This window comes from Sus scrofa, chromosome 12 (assembly GCF_054392235.1).
Source record: "Sus scrofa isolate SSC_HxYL_T2T_F1_AM1 chromosome 12, Sscrofa_HxYL_maternal_Yorkshire_Landrace_v2.0, whole genome shotgun sequence".
Classification (NCBI taxonomy): Eukaryota; Metazoa; Chordata; class Mammalia; order Artiodactyla; family Suidae; genus Sus; species Sus scrofa.
The window spans coordinates 58,153,464-58,179,065 of record NC_139394.1 but is presented as its reverse complement, the minus strand read 5'-3'; the positions used below and the strand labels follow the sequence as shown (position 1 = coordinate 58,179,065).

At 47.4% G+C, this 25,602-nt stretch overlaps 1 protein-coding gene and 1 long non-coding RNA gene across 2 annotated transcripts; one reads left to right on the top strand and one right to left on the bottom strand.

The window, feature by feature from the left end:
• Positions 1-152: 152 nt before the first annotated feature.
• Positions 153-8,845, bottom strand: LOC146398387 (uncharacterized). The gene is made up of 3 exons (XR_014821803.1): positions 8,708-8,845; positions 2,191-2,296; positions 153-475 (listed from the first exon to the last, which is right to left on the bottom strand). It is a non-coding gene; the product is annotated as an uncharacterized LOC146398387 (long non-coding RNA).
• On the top strand, positions 7,936-25,474 carry FXR2 (FMR1 autosomal homolog 2). Its single transcript, XM_003131974.6, has 17 exons — positions 7,936-8,359; positions 15,875-15,927; positions 16,278-16,371; positions 16,790-16,861; positions 16,974-17,122; positions 17,385-17,478; positions 17,924-18,040; positions 21,160-21,330; positions 21,525-21,603; positions 22,117-22,226; positions 22,438-22,524; positions 22,823-23,045; positions 23,513-23,710; positions 23,804-24,004; positions 24,103-24,198; positions 24,330-24,430; positions 24,776-25,474. The coding sequence occupies exons 1-17, from the start codon at positions 8,279-8,281 to the stop codon at positions 24,869-24,871; spliced, it is 2,022 nt and encodes a 673-aa protein (XP_003132022.4). The 5' UTR covers positions 7,936-8,278; the 3' UTR covers positions 24,872-25,474.
• Positions 25,475-25,602: the final 128 nt, after the last annotated feature.

Genomic DNA, 25,602 nt, shown 5'->3' with positions numbered 1-25,602 from the left:
GGCACCAGGAAAGACCGTTTGCCCCAACTTAAAAAATTAACTCAGCTAGCTAGTGCCTTTTCTTTTTCAAAAGTCACAAAGCCATTACTTTCAGTTCAGCAAAACCGAAACAACCTTAAGGACCCATGGAGATGGGAAGGTAAACAGATTAGTTTCCCACTTTCATAATATTTTATTGCACAAGCATATATAACTTCTAGGTTTGTTATCGACAAGTTTGAACAGACATTTAAAAATAGAATCTTGGCGTGCCCGTGGTAGCTCAGTGGTTAACGAAACCAACAAGGAACCATGAGGTTGCAGCTTCAATCCCTGGCCTTGCTCAGTGGGTTAAGGATCCAGCATTGCTGTGAGCTGTGGTGTAGGTCGCAGACGCGGCTGGGATCCCCCGTTGCTGTGGCTGTGGTGCAGGCCGGCGGCTACAGCTCCCATTAGACCCCTCGCCTGGGAACCGCCATATGCAGTGGATTTAGCCCTAGAAAAGGAAAAAAAAAAAAAATAGAATCTGGAATAGAATTCCCTGGTGATCTAGTGGTTAGAATTCACCACTTTCACCTCTGTGGCTTGGGTTCAATTCCTGAGCTGGGAACTGAGATCCCACATTAAGCTGCTGCATGCAGCAGCCAAGAAAATAAGAAATAAAAATAAAGTAAATCCATAGTCTTGCTTACATCACTAGTATTAACCTTTTGGTATTGATTCTTTAGATTTTTTTCAACGTACATGTATACATGTAATGAGTTAAGCATGTGGGAATTTATGGGATGATATTCCTTTGCAGCCTGTTTTTTCATTTAACAATAAATCAGGAATTTTCATTGTGGCGCAGTGGAAGTGAATCCAAATAACTGGTAACCATGAGATTGCAGGTTTGATCCCTGGCCTCGCTTAGTGGGTTAAGGATCTTGCTTAGTGTTGCTGTGGCTGTGGTGTAGGCCAGCAGCTACAGCTCTGATTCGACCCCTAGCCTGGGAACCTCCATATGCTGCGGCTATGGGCATAAAAAGACCAAAAAAAAAAAAAAAAAAGATACAGCCAAACAACACTTCAGGGGCCTATATTCTTCCATTGTGATACCAATTTTTGGCCTTGAAAACCAGATTACTGCAGATGGGTCTTTAGGACAAACTTGAAATAATGAAGCTGGTCAGCCCCTTCCACAGATGGGAGCCAGGAGAATCCAGTGTCTCGGCCTTGGCTCATCTCAGTCTAGCAGGGATTAATATCTTAAACATGAACAAGTTATCTAGCAATGGCACTTTTTATTTTTATTTTTTATTTTTTTGTCTTTTTAGGGCCACACCCAAGGATAATGCCACAGCTCATGGCAATGCCAGATCCTTAACCCACTGAGCGAGGCCAGGGATCAAACCCGCAACCTCATGGTTCCTAGTTGGATTTGTTTCCACTGCGCCACGATAGGAACTCCAGCACCTCCATTGATGGCACTTTTTATTTATTTATTTATTTATTGGTCTTTTTTTGCCTTTTCTAGGGCTGCTCCCACGGCATATGGCATATGGAGGTTCCCAGGCTAGGGGTCTAATCGGCCTACGCCAGAGCTATAGCAACATGGGATACGAGCCGCATCTGTGAGCCACACCACAGCTCACGGCAACACCGGATCCTTAACCCGCTGAGCAAGGCCAGGGATCGAACCCAAAACCTCATGGTTCCTAGTCAGATTTGTTAACCACTGTGCCACGACAGGAACTCCTCGATGGCACTTTTTAAACTGAAATGTTAAGGCAGAATGGATGACATCTGGAAGGATGTCCAAACAAGCTGAGAGTAGTTGCTTCCAGGGAGAGGAGCTGGGTGTCCAGGACACAGAAGGAAGGGGACCACTTTTCCCATATACCACTTTGGACCTTCTGAATTTTGTGCCTTACCCATGTAGTACTTCTTCAGAAAAATGAATAAATAAAACTTAAAACATTAATGCAGAAGAAAAGACTATAGAAGTCTCTGGTGGCACAGTGGGTTAAGGATCCAGCATTGGCACTATTGTGGCTTGGGTCTCTGCTGTGGTGCAGGTTCGATCCCTGCCAGGTTTGAACGCCTATGTGCTGTGGGTTCAACCAAAAAAATAAATAAACCAGGAAGCTTGATATTTCCAACATTTATCTTGCTCCCATCCTGTTCTGTCTTTGCTTTTTGGAGTTTACACTGTTTTTGTTATTCACTCACCTTGGCTCAGGTCTTCGCAGTTTTCATAGGATGTCTTTGCGCCTGGCATCAATTCCTTCTGCAGCCACCCCATGGTCTGCCACTCACTCATCACTTCATTCGCCTCCTGTAAGGTGATTCTATTAGATGCCCTGGCTGATTGGTATGGCATGATAAGCACCTGAGTTCTGGCCATTCCAGGAGTACAGAGTGGAGGGCATTTAGGGTAAGGGCTTTTGAAAGGAAGACTAGAGAGGGAGTTCCCGTCCTGGCTCAGTGGTAACGAAGCCGACTAGTATCCACGAGGATGTGGGTTTGATCCCTGGCCTCACTCAGTGGGCTCAGTGGGTTAAGGATCCAGCGTTGCATGAGCCATGGGATAGGTTGCAGATGTGGCTTGGATCCTGACTTGCTGTGGCTGTGGTATAAGCCAGCAGCTGCAGCTCCAATTTGACCCCAAGCTTGGGGATTTAGGGCCCTAAAAAAGCAAAAAAACCTTTTTTTTTTTTTTTTTGTCTTTTGTTCTTTTAGGGCCACACCCGAAGCATATGGAGGTTCCCAGGCTAGAGGTCTAATCGGAGCCGTAGCCACTGGCCTACGCCAGAGAGACAGCAACGTGGGATCCGAGCCTCGTCTGTGACCTACACCACAGCTCAGGGCAATGCCAGATCCTTTTTTTTTTTTTTTTTTTTTGTCTTTTTGCTATTTCTTGGGCCGCTCCCGCGGCATATGGGAGGTTCCCAGGCTAGGGGTCGAATCGGAGCTGTAGCTGTCGGCCTACGCCAGAGCCACAGCAACGCTGGATCCGAGCCGTGTCTGCCACCTACACCACAGCTCACGGCAACGCCGGATCCTTAACCCACTGAGCAAGGGCAGGGATCGAACCCGCAACCTCATGGTTCCTAGTCGGATTCGTTAACCACTGCGCCACGACGGGAACTCCAATGCCAGATCCTTAACCCACTGAGCAAGGGCAGGGATCGGACCCGAAACCTCGTGGTTCCTAGTCAGAATTGTTAACCACTGAGCCATGACGGCAACTCCAAAAAAAAATTTTTTTTTGAAGCAAAAAAAAATAAAGGAAGAATAGAGAAAATTAAAATCTCTCTCAAGGGAGTTCCCATCATGGCTCAGTGGTTAGCGAATCTGACTAGGAACCATGAGGTTGCGGGTTTGATCCCTGGCCTTGATCAGTGGGTTAAGGATCCAGTGTTGCCATGAGCTGTGGTGTAGGTTGCAGACGTGGCTCGGATCCCACATTGCTGTGGCTGTAGCTACATCTCTGATTAGACCCCTAGCCTAGGAACCTCCATATGCCTCAGGAGCGGCCCTGGAAAAGGCAAAAAGACAAAATAAATAAATAAAATAAAATAAATAATTAAAATATCTCTCAAATCTGTCCACATCCCTAACCCTATTTCCACTATCACCACTCCTTAAAAATTGCCAGAGCCTCCTAACTGATCTCCCAACCTCCTTCTGTAATAACACCACTTCCATAGGGTTATAATTATTTTTTTAATCATAGATGTACATTATTTAAAAAGTCAAAAAATTTTTTTTCTCTTTTTAAGGTCACACTTGTGACATACAGAACTTCCATATGTCCCAGGCCACAGCCACAGCAACACTGGATCTGAACCACATCTGTGACCTATGCTGCAGCTTGTAGCAAGAATGCCCCAATCCTTAACCCACTGAGGGAGGCTGGGGATCGAAACTGCAACCTCATGGTTCCTAGTCAGGAGGGAGGCCGGGGATCGAACCTGCAACCTCATGGTTCCTAGTCAGAGTCATTTCCACTGCACCATGATGGAAACTCTGATATTGATAATTCTTGATGTTTTTTGTTTCAGGCATTAGTATTTTTTTTTTTTCCACCGCACCTGAAGCATGCAGAAGTTCCTGGGCTACCACAGTGACTATGCCAGGCCCTTAACCTACTAAGCCACCAGGGAACTCCTCAGGCATTAGTATTGACCTCCCACTGCTAACTCTTTTTTCCAACCCCAGGCAATCACCTCACCCCACTTCCTATCCTCCCATCCTTCCGATATAACAATTTAACCCTGGTTGGATCTTTGTTTCGGGTTTACGTGCTATGATTATGCAAATGCTTTTCACAGTTGAACTATGTGGATTGTGATGGTTTTTCTTTCTTGCACCATTTTTGTCTTCCCTGGAATTAATATTTGCCTTGTCTGCTATGTTTGCTTAGTTTTCTGTGTACTGTAAATTTTCCTCAAATTGTCCCCTGGTTGCATTAATCTCATCTAAGAATATGCAAACAGGTAAGGAATTTGATGTATTCCATTTTGAAGAACTTTCTCACAGAGCCCTGAGAACTGCTCCAGCGCAGGGTCTGATCTTTAGGCTACCCTGTGGAATCCCCTTTCCAATCCATCCTAGGGACTCCCTTTGCCCCTCTTTTGGGGTGACAGCTTTGTTCCCTAGAACCTAGGTACTCATCCTTCTCTGTTAATTTTTTTTTTTTTTTTTTGGTCTTTTTAGGGCCGTACCCATGGCATACAGAGGTTCCCAGGCTAGGGGTCCAATTGGAGCTGTAGCTGCCGGCCCACGCCACAGCCACATCAACAGGCAGATCCACGATGCATCTGCAACCTACACCACAGACTCCTGCCCTGAAGGGTGTAAGCCTGGTAATAGGTAATCTCAGAGCTGGGTGAGGAGTGAGTCTGGGACCAATCTCAACATTCAATCCATAAACTTTGATTTAATCCCCAGTTTCAGTATCTATCAAATCATCAATCTATCCATCTTCCTATCTTTCTCCCAGTCTCTCTAGTATTTACAAGCCTAATGCAAGCTGGGCCTTTCTGTTGACATACCCTGAACAGTCCAACTGGAGTAATCTCGTTTTAAACACAAGCCAGCTGAAAATCCTATCATGGCTCCCAGGCTCCCACTGCTCTTAGCACCATATCCAAACTTCTGGGGGAGTTCCCCGTTGTGGCTCTGCGGAAATGAATCTGACTAATATCCATGAGGATGTGGGTTGGATCCCTAGCCTTGCTCAGTGGGTTAAGGAGCGAGGTGTTGCTGTGAGCTACAGCAGGCTGCAGTAGGCTCAGATCCTGAGTTGCTGTGGCTGTGGGCCAGCAGCTGTAGCTCCGATTCCACCTACAGGCCAGCAGTGTAGCTCCCATTCGACTCCAAGCCTGGGAACTTTCATAGTTCCGTGGGTGTGGCCCTAAAAAGAAAAAAGAAAAAAGAAAACTGGAGTTCCCGTCGTGGTGCAGCAGAAACGAATCCAACTAGGAGCCATGAGGTTGCTGGTTCAATCCCTGGCCTCGCTTAGTGGGTCAAGGATGCTGCGTTGCTGTGGCTGTGGCGTAGGCCGGCAGCTGTAGCTCCGATTAGATCCCTAGCCTAGAAACCTCTGTATGCCCAGGGTGCAGCCCTGAAAAGACAAAAGACCAAAAAAAAAAAGAAAGAAAGAAGAAAACAAAATCCAAACCTCTGGCCAGTCCTTCCAGGCTCTGGCCCACACCTCTACTGTCTGAAGCTTTTTTTTTTTTTTGGTCTTTTTGTCTTTTTAGGGCTGCACCCACGGCATATAGATGTTCCCAGGCTAGGGGTCCAATCCGAGCTTTAGCTGCCGGCCTACACCACAGCCACAGCAATGCCAAATTCAAGAAACATCTGTGACCTACACCACAAGCAACACCGGATCCTTAACCCACTGATCGAGGCCAGGGATAGAACCCACAACCTCATGGTTTCTAGTTGGATTTGTTTCTGCTTCACCATGATGGGAACTCCCGAAATTTTGTTTTTTTGGCTGCATCTGTGGCACATGGAAGTCCCCAGGCCAAGGATCGGACCAGTGCCACAGCAGTGACCCAACCCACTGCATGACAGTGCTAGATCCTTGACCCACTGCTCCACAAGAAAACTTCCATTACCTAAAATATTAGTCCAGCCATATTTCCTCGGCAAGTCAGTTCTGACCAAGTTAGACTCTTCAGTATCTCAAATACACTGTACTCTTCTCTTTGCACATGCCATTCCTCCATCTGAAATGCTGTTTTCCCCCTTTCCCACTCCCATCGTTGGCCTAAGTGAACAATGACTAGAGCAGATGGAAAAGAGCAAAAGTCAAATCTGAGAGGACTGTTGGAGCCAGAGGCTTGGAAGTTGATGATGCTGCCATTTCTAAAAAAAATTCAGTCACTCGAATTGCTTGAGTCCAAACCCACTGATTTCCTCTAATTCTCTCCTTATCAGAATCACTGCTGATAATCTACCATTTCTGCCACCCTAGTTACTGTCTCCGGCACTCTTTTTTTTTTTTTTTTTTTTGGTCTTTTCAGGGCCGCACCTACAGCATATAGAGGTTCCCAGGCTAGGGGTCTAATCAGAGCTGTAGCCACTGGCCTGCGCCACAGCCACAGCAACGCCAGATCCGAGCCAAGTCTGTGACCTACACCACAGCTCATGGCAACACCAGATCCTTAACCCACTGATTGAGGCCAGGGATCGAACCTTCATCCTCGTGGTTCCTAGTCGGATTCCTTAACCACTGAGCCACGATGGGAACTCCTAAATCTTAGGATATTATACTACTGCTTAAGATCTTTCAGTGGCTCCCCAGTTTTGATAAAAGAGAGCTATTCTCCATAATCTGATTTACAAGTACTTCAGGGTGTAGCCAAACGCTCTGAACTAGTTGTGGTTCCCCAAAGGACATGTTCTTTCTGCTCCTCTGCACCACTGTATTCCTTTATCACATCTTCAGATGGACTCCATGCGCTTGTTTGTTTAAACTTGTTTAACTGCCTGCCTCTTCCTCAATATGTTATAAAATCCTTGTTTTGGGGACGTTATGTCTTTGTATCTTTACCACTTAACACAGTAATTGGAACACAGGGAGGGCTAAATAAATATTTGTTAAATGATTAATTGTACAACACAGGATTCTAGTTTCTGGGCTATTTTATTCACTTCTACCTAAATTTCTTACTTACCTTGGTTTAAGAATCCAAAGTTTTCCCTCTACCATCCTTTCTCTGTACTAATATTTCCTATTTTGAATATCCTCAACACTTAGATCTCAAATCTTGTGCTAATAACCTAAGTTGCATTTGCCTTTTGGTACTGCCTTGAAATTCTTTTCTAACCTTTCATCATATGCATGATCAGAATCTTCTTAAGGCAAGAAGACTTTAACCTCATCGCACAGTTACAGGCGATCAGAAGAGTCCAGACTGGCGTGTGGACCGTAAAACCCGGCGCATGCGCACCAGGCTCTTTTTTGGGGGGGCATTTCGACTTTTTTTTTTTTCCCATTTGGAGCGTGCGCACCAAGAAAGACAAAGGTGGGGAAAGTGACCAAGCAATCATTCAGGCGCATGCCCATCCCTAACTTGTTCAAGCCCGGTGGAGTGCACTGTGGTGAAGGGGGTGTGGTCTGACCTGGAGCAGCAGAAATCCAATCCGATTGAGTGAGCTCGGTCCCTCCCTCCCCATGATTGGTTAGCTCTCAGTGTTGTGGGGCGGGGAAAGGAAGAGATGGGGGCGGTGGAATGGTGGGGGGGACGGAGAAAGAGAGCCAGTCTGGTTCTGCGCAAGCGCAAGTACGCGACCAGGAGGGGGCGCGAGAGAGTGAAAAGAAGTGTGGAAGCCCTGGTGCGCTGGCGAGCGCGAGCTGGGTCGCCAGCCTTGACGCCTGCGCCGTGGCCCTCGGGGCCCGCGCGCGGCGGGCGGGTGCCCGGTGCGCCTGCGCAGTAGGCGGCGGCGGCAGGGGGAGGTGGAGGCCGTGGAGCGGCAGCGGCAGCAGCGGGTCCCGGGACTGAGGCAGCAGCGGGGGCGGCGGCGGGCGGAAGCTGAGGTGACGAAGGCAGCGGCGGCGGCGGCCGATTCCCTCACGGTGGCGGAGACCAAGGCGGCGGCGGCGGACGGGGAGCGGCCCGGCCCCGGCCCCCTGCTCGTTGGCTGTGGCAGGGCCGCCGTGGGGCCGGCCCGGCTCCCGCCCCCCGCGGCTCCCCCTCCGGCTCCTCCTCCGGGGAGACGCCGGGGACCTGGCCCGGCCCGTACTCAGAGCGCTGCTGCAGCCGCCGCCGGGGGAGTCGGAGGCGGTGGCGGCGCCATGGGCGGCCTGGCCTCGGGGGGGGATGTGGAGCCGGGACTGCCCGTCGAGGTGCGCGGCTCCAACGGGGCCTTCTACAAGGTGAGGCGGCGCGCCGGCCAGGAACGCGGGTCTTCAGCCCCTTCTCTCCAGCCGGAGCGGGGAAGAGTGGGGCGGCATTGAGGTTCTGGAGCTAAGCCCCGACCCTTAGAGCCTTAGACCTGCTCCCACCCGCAGCCCTCGGGGTGGTGGGGGGGGAGACCTCTGGAACTTAAACCCCTTCGTCTTATGTTTGGCCCGTCTATTCCGCCTGCCTTCACCCGCATCTCAGGAAAGAACATCAGGGTATTAATTGTGCTTAGATCAGCGCCCCCCCCCCCCACCTCCCAGAAGAGACCCCATTTACCCAGCGTCTCATTGACTTTTCCTGTCTCCTAGTAGAAGACATACCTTAGATCTTCATCACGTCTTCCCCACAGTCCTAGCACATGGAGAATTCTCTTTATTCTCCCCTATTGCCCCCTTGGGAAGGCCGTCCCATATTAGATCCTTTCATCTTCCTCGGAGAGGCCTCTGCCTACTGGCTCTGAAAGACTCACCCCACTTTCATCTTATATTTCTGTTCCCAACCCAAGGAGAAACGGTCAGAATCTGTTTATGACATTTAGTATCTTTGACCTCAGGAACTCTGGGCTGTACCAGTCAAGTTGCCTCGTAGCCATAAGGTGGCATCTTTTCACAAGTCTCTCACCCCACCCCTTTATTCCAAGATTAGCTGGTCTACCGTTCTCCCTAGGGGTGGTTTTGTGTTTGTCATCTCACTTTGACCTCGGATACATTTAGATCCTTCGGATAGTTTCATCCTAAGGAGTGTGAGCTTCATAGCCCTGATCTCTAAAAGGGGCTCTCATGAGGATTCTCTGTTTATTTAAAGCATTTCTTTCCACTTCTGGAAGACTTTTAGCCAACTCACCCAATTTGGGAATCTGATAGCCTTTTTTTTTCTTTCTTTCCTTTTTTTTTTTTTTTTTTTTTTTTAGGAGCAGCTGACTATCTTTAAAAGATCATTGTTTACTTATTTCAGCTCCCTCCGTTGCCTGGGATTTGGTTTTTTAGAACTCCTTTTATTATCGCCTTCTTTATCTGTTCTGAATCCATTTTTTTTTTTTGTAGGAGGGGTTTTCCCACTTAGATTAAGCCAGAGGGAGACCCCAATTGCCTCTCAGGCATTTTTCTTTATGTGACTGATCTTACTCTTGTTATTTTGAACCTCTTTGGACTTTATGCCTGCAATTGTTCCAGAGACTTTCCTGATTCCTGTCTTAGTCTTTCTTTTTACCCTGAGGAGCAAGCTCAGAGATACCTTTTTGTAACATCACTTTTGAGGAGAAGAGCCCCCCTTTCCTTCAATTTCCCCCAAGCTTTTCCTCCTATAAGAGACGTCTCCAGCTTTGTGCCCTTGGAAATGACTTTCTCCAGCTCCTTCCCTGTGAAGTCATATCTTGTTATAACTGGAAAGGGTCTCATATTTGCCCTTGGAGTAGAAAGTTTCTGCCCCAGCTTCACTTGGTAAGTTCAGTGTAGTCATCTTTTAACTGAGTCCAAATGCCTGTTTATTTCTGCCTTACTTTCCTCACCATTTTTCTTTATATTCTTCAGTGCCTTTAGTTACCCACAGTCCATCTTATCCTCTCGATTTAAGTCTTGCTTTTTTTATCCTAATATTTCTATATTCCTGTGTAATCCCAGGAACTACCTATTCCATTACTCTCTTGAAATGGGAGAAGGAAGCTCCCAGCTGATCCCTTCTGTCATTTTTTTCTACATACTTTCCTAACTCATGGGACTTTTTCTTCTAGCCTTCCTCTATTGCATTTGTTTCCCTTGGCAAAGTCTCTTAATTCCTTTCAGATTCTGATAGAGTACATTTGTCTCTTATATCCTTTTCCCCAAAACTTGTATTACCTTTGTTGAAATAATAAATTTTAGCCTTATTTCCCACAGTATCTTGTCCTGCATCTGGGTCCTTGCACCCCCAAGAAAAAGGATTCTTAAATTGAGTCTGAGATCAAGATATGATGTTTGCTTTTGTTCTAAGAAGCATAGGAGCCAAGCACAGCGGGAGAGATTGATAACCAGTTCAAATTAACTGTGTGAGACTGCTGGGAAGTCCTTTCCACATCCAAGTGTCCAAGAGAAAAATCTCTACATCTTTCCCTTTTTTCCTGTGGGCTATGGCAGTGATAGTTGTGATTGAGTGAATTGGGGATAGGATGCTTTGAATCTGAGAGTAGAGTTCGGAGTTGAACTGAAAGCCATGCAATGTGGATTTTGTGTTCTGGCCACTTAGCATTTTCTGCTCCACGCTGCAGTTGAAAACAATAGATCCTTAAATTCAGACTAGGCTTTCTTCAACTTTCAGTGCCATATAGATACTTACCCAATCTGACCTTGTTACTGATTTAATATTCATGACTCAGCAAACTTCACTGTGGTTCAAGGAGTCTTCACGTTGCTTCTGGAACTATATATTTGGGAAGGTTCTTTTCATCGGTGTCAGAATTGGGTCTTGTTGTTGATCTTCTCCCAGGATAGAACTGCAAATGTCAGATTAGGGATCTGAGTTTTCTTATAGCTATCCCATCAACTCTTCCTCTTCTGTCAGAACTTAAGGTATCTTATTCTTTAAAGTGTAGTCTCTCGGATGAAATACTCTTCACCTCCCAGGGCACAATAATCCAATTTTCCAGACCTTACCGGGATATCCTAATTCCTATTCTTTTGCTAAGGAATATCCTTAGCTTCAGCACATGAGTTTTCCTTACTTTCTCGTAGAACGCCCTCCTTTATTTTGAGAACCCAGGATTAGAAGATATGTTGAAGGTGGGAACTAATTTTATATCTTCTAATTTGAGGAAACGCAAGTACTTGGGAACCTAGTGCTCTCTTCCTCTGTCTAGTCCTAGGCCCTGTAAGCCAAAGCCCTGTATACCATGGCCACTGATATCCTTTGGACCTAGGTAGCTTTCTAGAGATCCACTCAACTGCTCTTGCACTCCCCTGCTTATCTTCTCAATGAGCATAGACTGAGCAGAACTAGAGCTTGCCTTCTACCACTGGTATCTTTGGAGGAGAAAAACTGGGGTGATGTGGGTGGAATTAAGGAGCAGAGACTGAATTGGAATATGAAGTTGAGGAGAAAGCTTGTTTTGGAGAACCTTTGAAGGAAAAGAACCCTAGAAGCATAAGAGTGAGTGACGTTTGGTTGAACTGCTGAGTAATGTAAGGGGAAACTGCATTCTGAGCTTTGCATTTCTGCCTTGGGATCATGGTAGCTGGAAAAACCAGGCTAATATTGCTGCCTCTGCCTGAGGGCCGACCCTGACATGTTGGAGGAGAATTGGATTAGAGCTTTAGAGTATCCTCTGAGAATGAGCATATCTAGGAATGGGGCTCACAAAAGGCAGGCAAGCCATTCTCTTTTCCATTGTGTTTTATCTCATCCCTAAAATGTTTTGAAAATAGCTAACTCTCTCCTGACAAACTATTTCTAAAGTTTAGAGGTAGACATTTTGGATAAAGAATTGATAAAGTCAGCTGAGGAGGCTGGTTTATAGAAATCCAGACCAACCCTTCCTTATAAAGGGAGAAAAGAGGAGGGAAGAGATAAAATAGTGGTTGTGGGAGGAGGGGAGAGGGACACTGAAAAAGTAGCTGAGGAAAAAAAAGAGGGGAAAAAAGAAAGAGCTGAGGCCTTGAAGAACCCAAAAGGGAAGAGGGACGAAGAACCCAAAAGGGAAGAGGGACGCAGGCAAGTAGTGGAGTAAAAGTGCCTTGGACTTGAGTGGGGGATAGTAGGGATGGGTAATGAGGGAGCCACATGAAGAGTGGAAAAAAATTTCCAAGGAAGGGAATCACAGAGAAAGCTGAAGCCTGGGTGAGAAAGAGGCTAGGCAGTACCAAGAGTACTGATGTCTTAGGCAGTAGTAAGGCTCCAAGTAGACTCTGTAACAAGATTCTTCCCTGAAAGAAGAGAAAGATGGGAGTTCCTGTAGTGGCACAGCGGAAACAAATCCAACTGGGAACCATGAGGTTGCGGGTTCAATCCCTGGCCTCGCTCAGTGGGTTAAGGATCTGGCATCGCCATGATCTGTGGTAGAGACTATAGATGCAGCTCGAATCTGGTGTTGCTGTGCCTGTGGCGTAGGCCAGCAGCTGTAGCTCCCATTCCATCCCAGCCCAGGAACCTCCATTAGCCGCAGGTGCGGCCCTAGAAAAAGCAAAAAAAAAAAAAAAGAAAGAAAGAAAGATGGCTGGTGAAGACTGAATTTAGGGAGTTCCCAATGTGGCACAATGGGTTAAGAATCTGACTATAGCAGCTCAAGTCACTGCAGAGGTGCAAGTTCAAACCCTGGCCCGGTGTAGTGGGTTAAAGGATCCAGAATTTGCAGCATAGGTCACAGCTGTGGCTTAGTTTTGATCTCTGGCACAGGAACATCCATGTGCCAAGGTGTGGCCATAAAAGAAAAAGAAATTAAAAAATTTTTCCACCATAAGGAAACAGCAGTGTATTAAAGTGTTTTTGATTTACCAGTTCTTTGAGGTGACACAAGTATGCATTTTTGGTGTTTTTTTGGGGAGGGCCCCCGCACCCTAGGGCACAAGAGGTTCCCAGGCTAGGGGTTGAATTGGAGCTGTAGCTGCGGGCCTACGCCACAGCCACAGCCATGCTAGATCTGAGCCGTGTCTGCAACCTATGCCACGGCTCGTGGCAGCGCTGGATCAGTTAACCCACTGATAAGACCAGGATGGAACCTGTGTCCTCGTGGATGCCATTCAGATTTGTTTCTGCTGAGCCGCGACAGGAGTTCCCATTTTTGGTGTTTTCTAAGCTCATATTTGGTTCCAACCTGCAAAGCTCAGGAATAGTTCTTATATATTAGTTTTTTGAACCTCTAATTTTTTTGGCCACACCCATAGCATGTGGAAGTTCCCAGGTCAGGGATCAAACCCATGCCACATCAGTGACCCAAGCCACAGTGGTGGTAATGATGGGTCCTTAACCACTAGGCTACCAGGGGATTCCTGAAACCCCTAATTTTTAAAAAAGCTTTAATGAGCCGTAATTGATATGCAGTGAAGTATACATATTTCAGTATACATAGGTTTTGCTATATATATATAGAGAGAGAGATTAGGTTTTGATTATATATATATAGATAGGTTAGATTTTGATATATATTAAGATATATGTGAGCAAATCATCTCTACAATCAAGATAGCCAACTTTTTTTTTCTTTTTGTCTTTTTTGCCATTTCTAGGGCTGCTCCCACAGCATATGGAGGTTCCCAGGCTAGGGGTCGAATTGGAGCTACAGCTGCCAGTCTACACTGCAGCCACAGCAACGTGGGATCTGAGCCTCGTCTGCAACGTACACCACAGCTCACAGCAATGCCGGATCCTTAACCCATTGAGCAAGGCCCGGGATTGAACCCACAACCTCATGGTTCCTAGTCGGATTCATTAACCACTGAGCCACAGCAGGAACCCCAAGATAACCAACATTTCTATCACTCCAAAAGTCTTCCACCAATCACTAATCTGCTGTCATTATCCATTAATTTGCATTTTCTGGTTTTTTTTTTGACTATACCTGCAGTGAATGGAAGTTCCCAGGCCAGGGACTGAATCTGAGCCACAGCTGAAGCAGAACCAGATCCTTAACCCACCGTGCCTAGCTAGGGATCTAATCCTCACTGCCTCAGAGGCAAAGCCAGGTCCTTAGCCCACTACACTACAGTGGGAACTCCTTGCATTTTCTGATTTTTTTTTTTTTTTTTTTTTTTTTGTCTTTTTTGTTGTTGTTGCTATTTCTTGGGCCGCTCCCGCGGCATATGGAGGTTCCCAGGCTAGGGGTTGAATCGGAGCTGTAGCCACCGGCCTACGCCAGAGCCACAGCAACGCGGGATCCGAGCCGCGTCTGCAACCTACACCACAGCTCACGGCAACGCCGGATCGTTAACCCACTGAGCAAGGGCAGGGACCGAACCCGCAACCTCATGGTTCCTAGTCGGATTCGTTAACCACTGCGCCACGACGGGAACTCCCATTTTCTGATTTTTACAGAAGTGAAAAGACAATTTCAGCAGATAGCTCAGATAGTGGATAGTCTTTCAACAAATGGTGATCAAAGAACTGGATATCCATATGTAAAAAAAACAACCTTTTTTATGATGATATCTTGCACCATATACAAAATTTCGCTCAAAATTTTTTTACACCTAAATGTAAAAAACTATAAAACTGAAGTTCCTGTCGTGGCTCAGCTGTAACGAACCTGACTAGTATCCATGAGCACGTGGGTTTGACCCCTGGCCTCGATCAGTGGGCTAAGGATCTGGTGTTGCCACAATCTTTGGTCCTAGGTTGCAGACATAGCTTGGATCTTGTGTTGCTGTGGCTGTGGCGTTAAGCTCAGTTAACAAAAGAGCATATTGATAAATTGGACTTTATCAAAATAAGCAATCTCTAATTTTGAGTTTTTGAAAAATAAAGAGAGACTGTAGCAAAATTGGGAATATAGGATTAAATGGATAGCTTTGGCTTCCTCAGTGAGGGCATAGAAAATAGGTAGACCAGCTATTCAGTCATCCCTGTTCCTCTCTCTTGTCATGATCTCAAGTTTGGTGGTGTTTCAGTTTCTTTTTATTTTTTTCCTTTTTTGGCTGCCTGAAGCACACAGAGTTCCCGGGCCAGGGATCAGATCCCAGCCACAGTTGCAACCTTAGCTGCAAAGCCAGATCCTCGTGCTGGGCCGGTAATTGAACCTGTGTCCCAGGGCTCCAGAGACACTGCTGAGCTGGTCCTGATGTGCTACAGTAGGAATTCCTTTCCAGTTTCTTAGCAGTGTCCAAGTCTCACATCTTTTTTTTTTTTTTTTTTTTTTTTAAACATAAAAGTGATTTTATTTGCAGGGGAGAGGGACTCTAGTCGAACATGCTAAACCCCATGTTATGGTCTGACTCCCTCACATCTTTTAAATTCTATTTTTTCCTGCCATAAATTGTGTTCATTTTGAACTTCTCCAGTGTTGCGATTATCTCCTTAGGACCCAGTCTTCTAGCCACCAAGTTTGCTGTATTAGGGAGCTAGACCCTTTTCTCTTGGCAGATCCTGATGTCCTTTAGGTGTTCCAGGGCAGCCTCACACTGTCTCATGGGATATTCTTAGCTTTGCTGAATGTTGTTGGTATTTTAATTGAACTCTGGCAAGCTGCTCAGCACAGCAGGAGGCAGACAGATATGGAGGCCCCTGTGGGAGCCATAGGAGTCCACTAGTTTCCAGGCTGTTGTGATGTAGGTGATGTTTCTCCCTTCTACTTAATTTCTCTCTCAACTTAATGGATTTTGCCACATCTTTTTTCGTGGAATATTATTTCCTTTTTTTGCAACTTCAACATTCACATTCCTTCCCCAATACAGCTTTTTTGTCCCTGCTTTTAGATTGCTTGTGTCCCAGTCTAAAATTCCAAAAGTGTCTGTTCCCTTCATAGCTGAGGTTGTGGTAAATTGTCATTTTCTTTTTCTTTTTTTTCATTGTTCTCAAATCCATTCTAGGGCTTTGTGAAGGATGTCCATGAAGACTCTGTCACCATCTTCTTTGAAAACAAGTAAGACCTTGGGAATAGAGAATCCAGTAGGTCCTAGAAGGAGAGTGGAGAAGCGGGGGCGGCTGAATCCCATGAGGCATGTAATAGGTGGGGGAGAGCCAAGGGTTTGGGTGGGCAACTTCTCTGGATCACAGGAGAGGAAAGGGCCGAAATGTGAGGATCGGGGGGCATTTGACTCAGTATTTAGGTTCTCGCAAGAGATGAGAGACACCATTATGGAGGAGGGCCTGGGGTTTAGCGCCTAATCACCAGGGAGGGTAGAAAATGCACAGTGGAGGAAGTAGCCTCTTCCTGAAGAAATGGACAAGTGCAGAGCCTGAATAGCTTTCGTATCACCGTTTCCCTTGCAGCTGGCAGAGTGAGAGACAGATTCCTTTTGGGGACGTCCGGCTACCACCGCCAGCTGACTATAATAAGGAGATTACAGAAGGGGATGAGGTGGAGGTAAGGACCATGGCGTCCTCCCTTTCTAAATGTCGCTTTTCCCAGGATTCTGCATCTCCCTTATCCTGATGCCGGTATCCTGGCCCCGCCACTGTGGCTCACTCTCCTTCCTTCCTAAGCTAAGCTGCTTCATTGAGCTGGGCAGCCTGTGGGAGAGTGAAATGCAGCAGTTCTCTGTCCGTCACTGTGTGATGCAGCCAAGCTCTCAGGGAGCTTCCCAGTTTCAGGGGATTCAGTTCTCTCTGTATAACAACAGCATCTAAAGTCCAGAGCCCTCTGATTTTAATTAGCAGCTCCTTCCTCTGGTTTCCTTTATCTTAGTTTAGGATGCCTCTCAAGTGTCTTAATGTTTACTCCATTCTTGATGTTTTTGGATGGTCCTCAATTCTCTTTTATTTTCAACTTCTCTTCTCTTCAGGTTTATTCTCGAGCCAATGAGCAAGAACCTTGCGGCTGGTGGCTGGCCCGAGTGCGGATGATGAAGGGAGATGTGAGTGGTTGTGAAGGTCTTTGCAGAACTACCAAACCCATTTTAGGGGAAGAAAGGTGGGAGATGGAGACTCAGGTCATCCATAGTTTCTTTCTCTTCTTCCTCCTGCCAGTTCTATGTCATTGAATATGCTGCCTGTGATGCCACTTACAATGAGATTGTCACCCTGGAACGGCTTCGGCCAGTTAATCCCAATCCCCTTGCAACCAAAGGCAGCTTCTTCAAGGTGACCATGGCTGTGCCTGAGGATCTGAGAGAGGCGTGAGTGTTGGGGATGTTGGGAGTGGGGGCCTCTTTATGGTCCTCATCGCTGCCCTTGTTTCTCCCAGGCGCTGCTTCCAGTTTCAGTGTTCTTTGTTGTTCCCGTGGCCCTCTAGAGCCCTTTTTGCTCCCAGTTCCCCTGCTTCCTCATCCCTGTTCTTTTACTCAAGTCCCTCTTATTTTTCTCAGTCCTCTCTTTCTCTCTCCCCTGAACCTTCAACTCTGCACTCTGCCCTCTGAGCACTGTCCTCTTTCCCTGCAGCTGCTCCAATGAAAATGTCCATAAAGAGTTCAAGAAAGCATTGGGAGCCAACTGTATCTTTCTCAACATCACAAATAGTGAGCTCTTCATTCTGGTGAGTTTATTCTGCCTGAATTTCACCTAAGCCCACTCCCCTTTTAATCCTTTGCAAGAAGGAAGAGCTAAAATGTGCTTATATTTATTTGGCAGAGAGGACTGTATAGCTCCAGACCCTTGTGGGCCCGGGTTAGCCTATGTTTCCTTAGTCTTTCTCACGTGTGACCTTAGTTTTTTTCCTACCTGACCATCGTATTACAGTCTGGGCTAGGGACCCTCCCTTGCATATTTGGACTCTCAAAAACATGTGATTCTCACCTGTGTTTGCTACTTAAAATCCTTCCCTTAGGCGCCCATGTAGTAGGTCCTTGTGAGACTGACACGATTTGTTTCTTAACATCCATTCTTTTTCAGAGACTCAGGCATCCTGATTCCCAGTTCCTGGCTCTCTTCCAATGTGCATTCAGTCCATTTTAATGGCCTTTCCATTGTCTTCTTTCCAGTCAACCACAGAAGCTCCTGTGAAACGGGCATCCCTGCTGGGGGATATGCATTTCCGAAGCCTGCGCACCAAACTGCTGCTCATGTCCCGCAATGAGGAAGCTACCAAGCACCTAGAGGTAAGTTTTAAGCCCTTTTTACTGCTGGGTGGTGGTGTTCTCCTCCCTCCCACCCCATTCTCCACCCATGCCCCTGTGTTTGCAGAACAGAGATTAAGGTCTTTCTGGGCCATTTAACCTGGGTCTGCTGTTTTATCCCAGACTCCTCCAGATGGCAGAGCGCCATCATGTTTTAGTACAGGCTCTTTTTTTTTAAAGCTATGGGACCCTTTTGATCAAGTGAAATTTTACATGAAAGCACAGTGCTTTACGGATCAATTAGAGCAGCTCTGTCCAAAAGTTGGAGAGGGTATCATCACTTTCACCTCCACAGGCCACCCCCTGATTTACCTCTGGGAACCAAACTGCTTTGTGGGATGTTTGAGAGCCATGTGCACACTGGCAAGACGACTGGACTTGGAATCCTAAGTCTTGCTTTGGCAAATAATTGCCCTTCAGCAGATAATTGGATTTCAGTGAGCTTTCTCTTCTTTTTAATTTTTTTTAGCTTTCTCTTCTTTACGTGATGGTGAAGTAGTTGAACTAGAGTAGAGTTTTGTGTTTTTTTGTTTTAGGTTTTTTTTTTTTGCTTTTTAGGGCCATACCTGCAGCATATGGAGGTTCCCGGGCTAGGCGTCGAATCGGAGCTGTAGCTGCCAGCCTGCACCACAGGCACAGTGATGCCAGATCCAAGCCACGTCTGTGACCTACACCACACCTCACAGCAACAGGGATTGAACCTGTGTCCTCATGGATGCTAGTCAGATTCGTTTCCAGTGAGCCATGACAGGAACTCCTAGAGTATTTCTACAGGGTCTTTTTGAGTTCTGACATCTTGTGATGGTCAGATTTCCTAGGCAGTGTGCGATGCTGAATGAATAGCATGCACACACTCACACCATTTCCTTTTATTTTTTTAATTTTTAATTTTTTAAATTTTTTAATTTTAATTTTTAATTTTTGTTTTTTTGCCTTTTCTAGGGCCGCTTCCCGCGGCATATGGAGGTTCCCAGGCTAGGGGTCTAATCAGAGCTGTAGCCGCCGGCCTATGCCATAGCCACAGCAGTGTGGGATCCGAGCCGCATCTGTAACCTACACCACAGCTCATGGCAATGCTGGATCCTTAACCCACTGAACAAGGCCAGGGATCGAACCCGCCACCTCATGGTTCCTAGTCGGATTCGTTAACCACTGCCCCATGATGGGAACTCCATCCATTTCCTTTTAATCAAGTGTAGTGATATTTTTGGGAGCCCGTGCAAATTCTGTTCTATGGTCATTTTTTTGCTTCTCCAGGAATGCTGCTCAGGGCACTGGCAGTTAAAAATTCACCATTACCCCCAGATAAAATACAAACTGTATCTGCTCCAGTTCCCAATGAGCAGATTGCCTGGATGACAGTATTCTTCTCTCCTGGGACCTGGCTGTATTGATCTGTGTGGTGAAGAATACCAGAGAGCTAAAGTAACCATAGGTGCAAAGTCTTAAGAATAAGTCTATGTCTTTGTTTCTGATAAGAAATAATACAGTCACCTTGTACCCATCAGGCAATTTAAGAAATAAGACCTTTGGCAAACTTCTCTAGAAATCATTATAGATCCTGTCCCCACCCTCCCAAACTCAGTGCTTTTGAACACCCAACTCAGTTCCTTTTTCCAGCTTTCTCTTCTTTCTATATAATTCAACTTCATCCATGTTAGAAGTAGGGAGTAGTGGATTGTGACCTGGGAATGTCCCTTTTCAGATAATTTTCCTATTTGGTACTTCCTATGTAGAACTCACTCTTTTCACTGTTTGTTTGTTTGCTTTTTTTTTTCCAAAAGTTTTATTGAAGTATAGTTGATTTACAATGTTGTGATAATTTCTGTTGTACAACAAAAAGTTTCAGTGATACATATACACATATCCATTCTTTTATAGATTCTTTTCCTATATAGGTTGTCACAGAATATTGGGTAGAGTTCCCTGTGCTATATCTACAGCAGGTCCCCGTTGGCCATCCATTCCACATACAGTAGGGTGCCTATGGCAATCCCAAACCCCCAGTCCTTCCCTCAGGACCGACTTTTCCGGAACCTTTCCCTGCCCTTGTACTCAGGTATTCCTCTAAGGACTGGTTCAGAAACGAAGTGGTAGTAGGTGTTCCATAACCTCTTTTTATGCTTTTCTTTCATCTTTTTAGGGCCACACCCACAGCATATGGAGGTTCCCAGGCTAGGGGTCAAATTGGAGCCACAGCTGCCAGCCTGCACCACAGTCCCAGCCTCTGTGATCTAGGGTGCAGCCTGCAGTCATGCAAGATCCTTTAACCCACTGAGCAAGGCTGGGGATTGAACCTACAGTATCACTGACACTAGTTGGGTTCTTAACCTGCTGAACCACAACAAGAACTCCTATGCTTTTCTTAACTTTTTGCTTTCTACTCAGCTTAGATTTCTTTTTCTTTCTTTTTTTTTTTGCCTTTTCTAGGGCTGCACTTTATAGACATATGGAGGTTCCCAGGCTAGGGGTCCAATTGGAGCTGTAGCCACCTGCCTACACCACAGCCACAGCCACGTGGGATCTGAGCTGCGTCTGCAACCTACAACACAGCTCATGGCAATGCTGGATTCTTAACTCGCTGAGCGAGGCCAGGGATCGAACCCGCAACCTCATGGTCCTTAGTCGGATTCGTTAACCACTGAGCCATGATAGGAACTCCATCGACATAGATTTTTCTTTTGGGGTTTGGATAAGGTAAATAGTTCCTTACAATTGCATTTACCTTGTGAAGAGTCTTCTTTAACGCCAACCTTATTTAATCCCCTTGTTAGTGCGGGAATGGGGTAGGTTGGGTGTAATCATTTAGGAGATGGCAGAATAGAGGCACAGAGAGTATGTTTTGTTGGGCTCCTTGCCCAAATTCTGCGGTCATTACCTTCCCTCCTCGCCAAGCCATTGGTGTTTGGAAGTTAGGAGTGAAACAAAAAGTTCCCAAGTTCTCCACACAGGTCCTAGTGGTCAGCAGACTCCCAGGGAATTCTGGTTTTCTTTCATACATTTTTTTTCTTTTTATTATTATGTGAAGTATCAGGTACCTGGGATGGTGTTCTGAGATTTCACCACTGTGATTCCTATAGTCCAGTGTCTTTATCTTTCAGACAAGTAAGCAGCTGGCCGCAGCTTTCCAGGAGGAGTTCACAGTGCGAGAGGACCTGATGGGACTGGCAATTGGGACTCACGGTGCCAACATCCAGCAGGCCCGAAAAGTCCCTGGGGTGACTGCCATTGAATTGGGTGAAGAGACCTGCACTTTCCGCATCTATGGGGAGGTCAGCAAGAGATACCTGTCATCTCAGTCCCTTAGGGAATAGAGAGAAGAGAGTGTTAAACAGAAAGGAGACCTGTTGTGAGTCCCTCCCTGACTTTGGTGGCAGCATATTTTCCCCAAGATAGAAAGTGGCAGGAAGATCACTGTTTGGGATCCAGGTCCGCTGTTATTAGTGACGTTTCCCTCTTCTCTTAGACTCCCGAGGCGTGCCGACAGGCCCGGAGCTACCTTGAGTTTTCTGAGGACTCTGTGCAAGTACCCAGGAACCTGGTTGGTGAGTTGTAGACCTCTGTGTATGTAAGTATGTAAGAGAAATAGTGAGGGACCAGTTGTGAGAGTCATTGTTTTGTTTGTTTTTGTTTTTTAATTTTTGGCCATTCCCGTGGCATGCAGAAGTTCCTGAGCCAGGGATCAAACCCATGCCACAGGTATAACCAGAAGCACAGCAGTGACAATGCTGGATCCTTAATCTGCTGAGCCATGAGGGAACTCCAAGAGTCTTTAAATTGATTCTGGGCTTGGCGCCTCCCTGTGAACTTCCGGTTTTGCAAGGACAGAGCAAACAGTCTATAGTAGGAGTGACAAAAATGGGAGAACAGGTTTCTAGGGATTGTTATATTTTATCCTATGAAAATGCACCAGAAGCCTAGAAGCAGGAGAACTGTTAAACAGAATCATTATTAAAAAGCTGGAAGACTGTTTATCTTGTCTGTTTTTACTCTTCTTTCTTTCCTTTTTTTTTTTTTTTTTTTTTTTTAAAGGCCTAATTTCTCCTTTATCCATTTAGGCAAAGTGATTGGAAAGAATGGAAAAGTGATCCAGGAGATTGTGGATAAGTCTGGTGTGGTGAGGGTTCGAGTAGAAGGTGATAATGACAAGAAGAACCCCAGGGAGGAGGTATGGGTCAGCTATACCTAGAGACTGGTTTCTGAAAGTAGATGGGATCATTCTCTAAGCCATTCTCTGAGGGCTGGACTTTCTAGGGGTTGGGGCACCGGGACTTTGACTTCCCCTAGTAGACGTAGAGCCCAGAAAGATCTCATTCGGGTGGACTTACACTTCATTTAAGTCTCCTTCTAATCCGTCTGTCCTCCCCCCTGCTCTCCAGGGAATGGTTCCCTTCATATTTGTTGGCACCCGAGAGAATATCAGCAATGCTCAGGCTCTGCTGGAATATCACCTCTCCTACCTGCAGGTACCCAAGCCGGAAGCCTGGGAGAGGAAAGAGCCGCGTGTACAAGGGGACTAAGGATGCTGGTGGAAAAAGTTAAAAGTGATGCTTCCCAGTTTGTGTCTGAGTAGAACAGAAACCATGGGGTGGAAACTTGGGGCTGTGGGGCTGGATTCCAGAATTTTCTGTGTTAAGCCTTCTTGCATTCCTGAGAGTTCAGATATGTAGGGACAGTCAGGGCAGAGAAGCATGCAGAGAGGCTGTTGTTGAGCTTATACTTTTTTCTCCTTCCTTGTTTTTTCTCTGACTTCTGCCCAACCAGGAGGTGGAGCAGCTTCGCCTGGAGAGGCTGCAGATTGATGAACAGCTTCGGCAGATTGGGCTGGGCTTTCGCCCTCCTGGGAGTGGGCGGGGCAGCGGTGGCAGTGACAAGGCTGGATATACCACGGACGAGAGCTCTTCCTCCTCTCTCCACACCACACGAACCTATGGGGGCAGCTATGGGGGCCGGGGCCGGGGCCGGAGGACAGGCGGTCCTGCCTATGGTGAGCCGGCTATGGGAGAGGGAGGCAGGGCAGTGGTGGTGGGCGGGGGCAGAGGTCTGGGTGGAAGCTTGAGGAAAGGGTGATAGAGAAGATGAAAAAGTGGAGTTCCTGTTGTGTCTCTGGTAACGAACCCAACTAGTATCCATGAGGATGCGTGTTCAGTCCCTGGCCTTGCCCAGTGGGTTAAGGATCCGGTGTTGCCGTGACCTGTGGTGTAGGTTGCAGAGGCTTGGATCCCGAGTTGCTGTGGCCACGTAGGCAGCTGCAGCTCCAATTCGACCCTTAGCTTGGGAACTTCCGTATGCCGTGGGTGTAGCCCTAAAAAGACCAAAAAGAAAAAAAGGAAGAAAACAAAGTGATTGGCTGGAGGACTTAGGAGAGAGAGAGTCTTCAGCCTGGAGGCTGTGATGGATCCTGGGGTAGGGAGAGTGACCCTGATTGAACCTCACTGTGTTGGTGTTCGTCAGGCCCCAGCTCAGACCCATCTACAGCTTCTGAGACGGAGTCAGAGAAGAGGGAGGAGCTCAGCCGAGCTGGGCCCGGTGACAGGGATCCCCCGACTCGGTCGGAAGAAAGCCGGAGGCGGCCTGTTGGGGGCCGGGGTAGGGGACCCCCGCCTGCCCCCCGGCCCACCTCGAGATACAACTCTTCGTCTATCAGCTCAGGTACCAGAAGCAAACAGCTGGGTTTGTGAATGTGCGCCAAAAGGAAGGATGCGGTGATGGCACCTGACTCCTAACTCTTCTTCCTCTAACCAGTGCTGAAAGACCCAGACAGTAATCCCTACAGCCTACTGGACACATCTGAACCGGAGCCCCCAGTTGATTCAGAGCCAGGGGAACCCCCCCCAGCAAGTGCCAGGCGCCGCCGCTCCCGCCGCCGCCGCACTGATGAAGACAGGACTGTCATGGATGGAGGCCTAGAGTCTGACGGGCCCAGCATGACAGAGAATGGCCTGGGTAAGTAAGGGGTGTACCTGGGTCCGAAAAATTAGAACTGGGCAAGAATTGAGAGGTGGGAGATTGATGCACAGCTCTTGTTTTTCCCTGCCCCACAGAAGATGAGTCAAGACCCCAGCGTCGTAATCGGAGCCGCCGCCGCCGCAACCGTGGTAACCGGACTGATGGTTCTGTCAGTGGAGACCGTCAGCCAGGTCAGCCAGCCCTGGGGCTCAGCTCCTTCCTCAGAGAACAGGCTGCCTCCTAGCCTGTGAACTCTCGGGCTTGGGGTTCAGTGGTCGGGTACCTGGGTCCCTTCTGAAACTCGGTCCTCTGCCTTCCCCAGTGACTGTGGCTGACTATATCTCCCGAGCAGAGTCTCAGAGCCGCCAGCGGCCACCCCTGGAACGCACTAAACCTTCAGAGGATTCTCTTTCAGGACAGAAGGTAGGCAAGCAAGATGTAGTTCCCCCTACCTCCTTTTTTGTTGTTCTAGGGCAGGGGGGGCACAAGAAAACTGCCAAAGAAATCTCTTACTAAATTGCAGAGAAGGTGTGTCTGACGGAGTGTAGGCTGCATTTAGAATACTGGAAAGTTTCAGTAGAGGAGAAAGGAAAGTTGGGTTCTTATTTTCTGGATCTGAGTAAATGTGACTAGAGTCCCATCAGGTGAACCAACCCCCGGGTCAGCGGATGCCTGGCGCAAGGGGACGGTAGGGGCTTGTCGTTACCTGGATTTCTACTGACCCTTCTCTTTTCGTCCTCTCCGTTTTCTTTCCCATTTCCCCCTCAGGGTGACTCTGTCAGCAAGCTTCCTAAGGGCCCCTCAGAGAATGGGGAGCTCTCCGCCCCCCTGGAGTTGGGTAGTTTGGTGAATGGGGTTTCATAAACCCTCCAGCCCGCATCCCTCCCTTCTCCATCTCGCTTGCTGCCCAACACCATGGCCCTCACAGGCCCGACTGACCTGCGCTGGAGCTGCTCTTATCTAGGGGGGAGGGGGGTGGCACAGCAGCTTGGGTCCCCCCCAACCTCCAGGAGCTAGTGGAGGGGTGTGTAACAGGGTCATACCCCCTCCCTCTTGTCCACCCTACCCCCAGGGTAAGGGGAGCCTCTCTCCTTCCCCATCAGACTGGATGTGCCTTTATCCTCTAATGCCCCAATCTCTCTCTGAACACCCCCATTCTCCGCCTGTTGGTGCGGGGTGCTCCTTGACCCACCCAGATGTGACAGTTCAGGGGGGTTCCCCTGCTATCCCTACTCCCGTCCTGTACCCCCCATTTCTGGGGCCTCATCACTGTGGAAGACGGGGATAGTAAGGGTCTAAGTGGGTGGGAGGCATGGGGAAGGTTTTGGAGTAGAACCAGGGGTGTGTATGAAGGGGGGTGACAAGGTCCCCCAGGGGAGGGGGGACCAACCTTGTCTGGTGGATGAGAAGGCGTATTTATTTTTCACTGTACAGTATTTAAAAAGAGAATAAAAAAATCCAAATGGCTCTCTGGTTCTTGCGCCTTCCTGTGCCAGTTTGGTCTGTCTGTGTAGGAATGACCTGCCCTGGCCCCTGGCCCTCGTTTCCTCTATCTCCACACCTGATTTCTCTAGCATTCCAAAGATGGTCTCCTT

What these genes read in the sequence shown, in the direction of transcription:
- FXR2 (XM_003131974.6), top strand. Translation starts at nt 8,279, where the DNA reads ATGGGCGGCCTGGCCTCGGGGGGGGATGTGGAGCCGGGACTGCCCGTC. An exon ending in CTTTCCGCATCTATGGGGAG is followed by an intron (nt 21,331 to 21,524) that starts GTCAGCAAGAGA and finishes CTCTTCTCTTAG; the next exon opens with ACTCCCGAGGCGTGCCGACA. An exon ending in ATCACCTCTCCTACCTGCAG is followed by an intron (nt 22,525 to 22,822) that starts GTACCCAAGCCG and finishes CTGCCCAACCAG; the next exon opens with GAGGTGGAGCAGCTTCGCCT.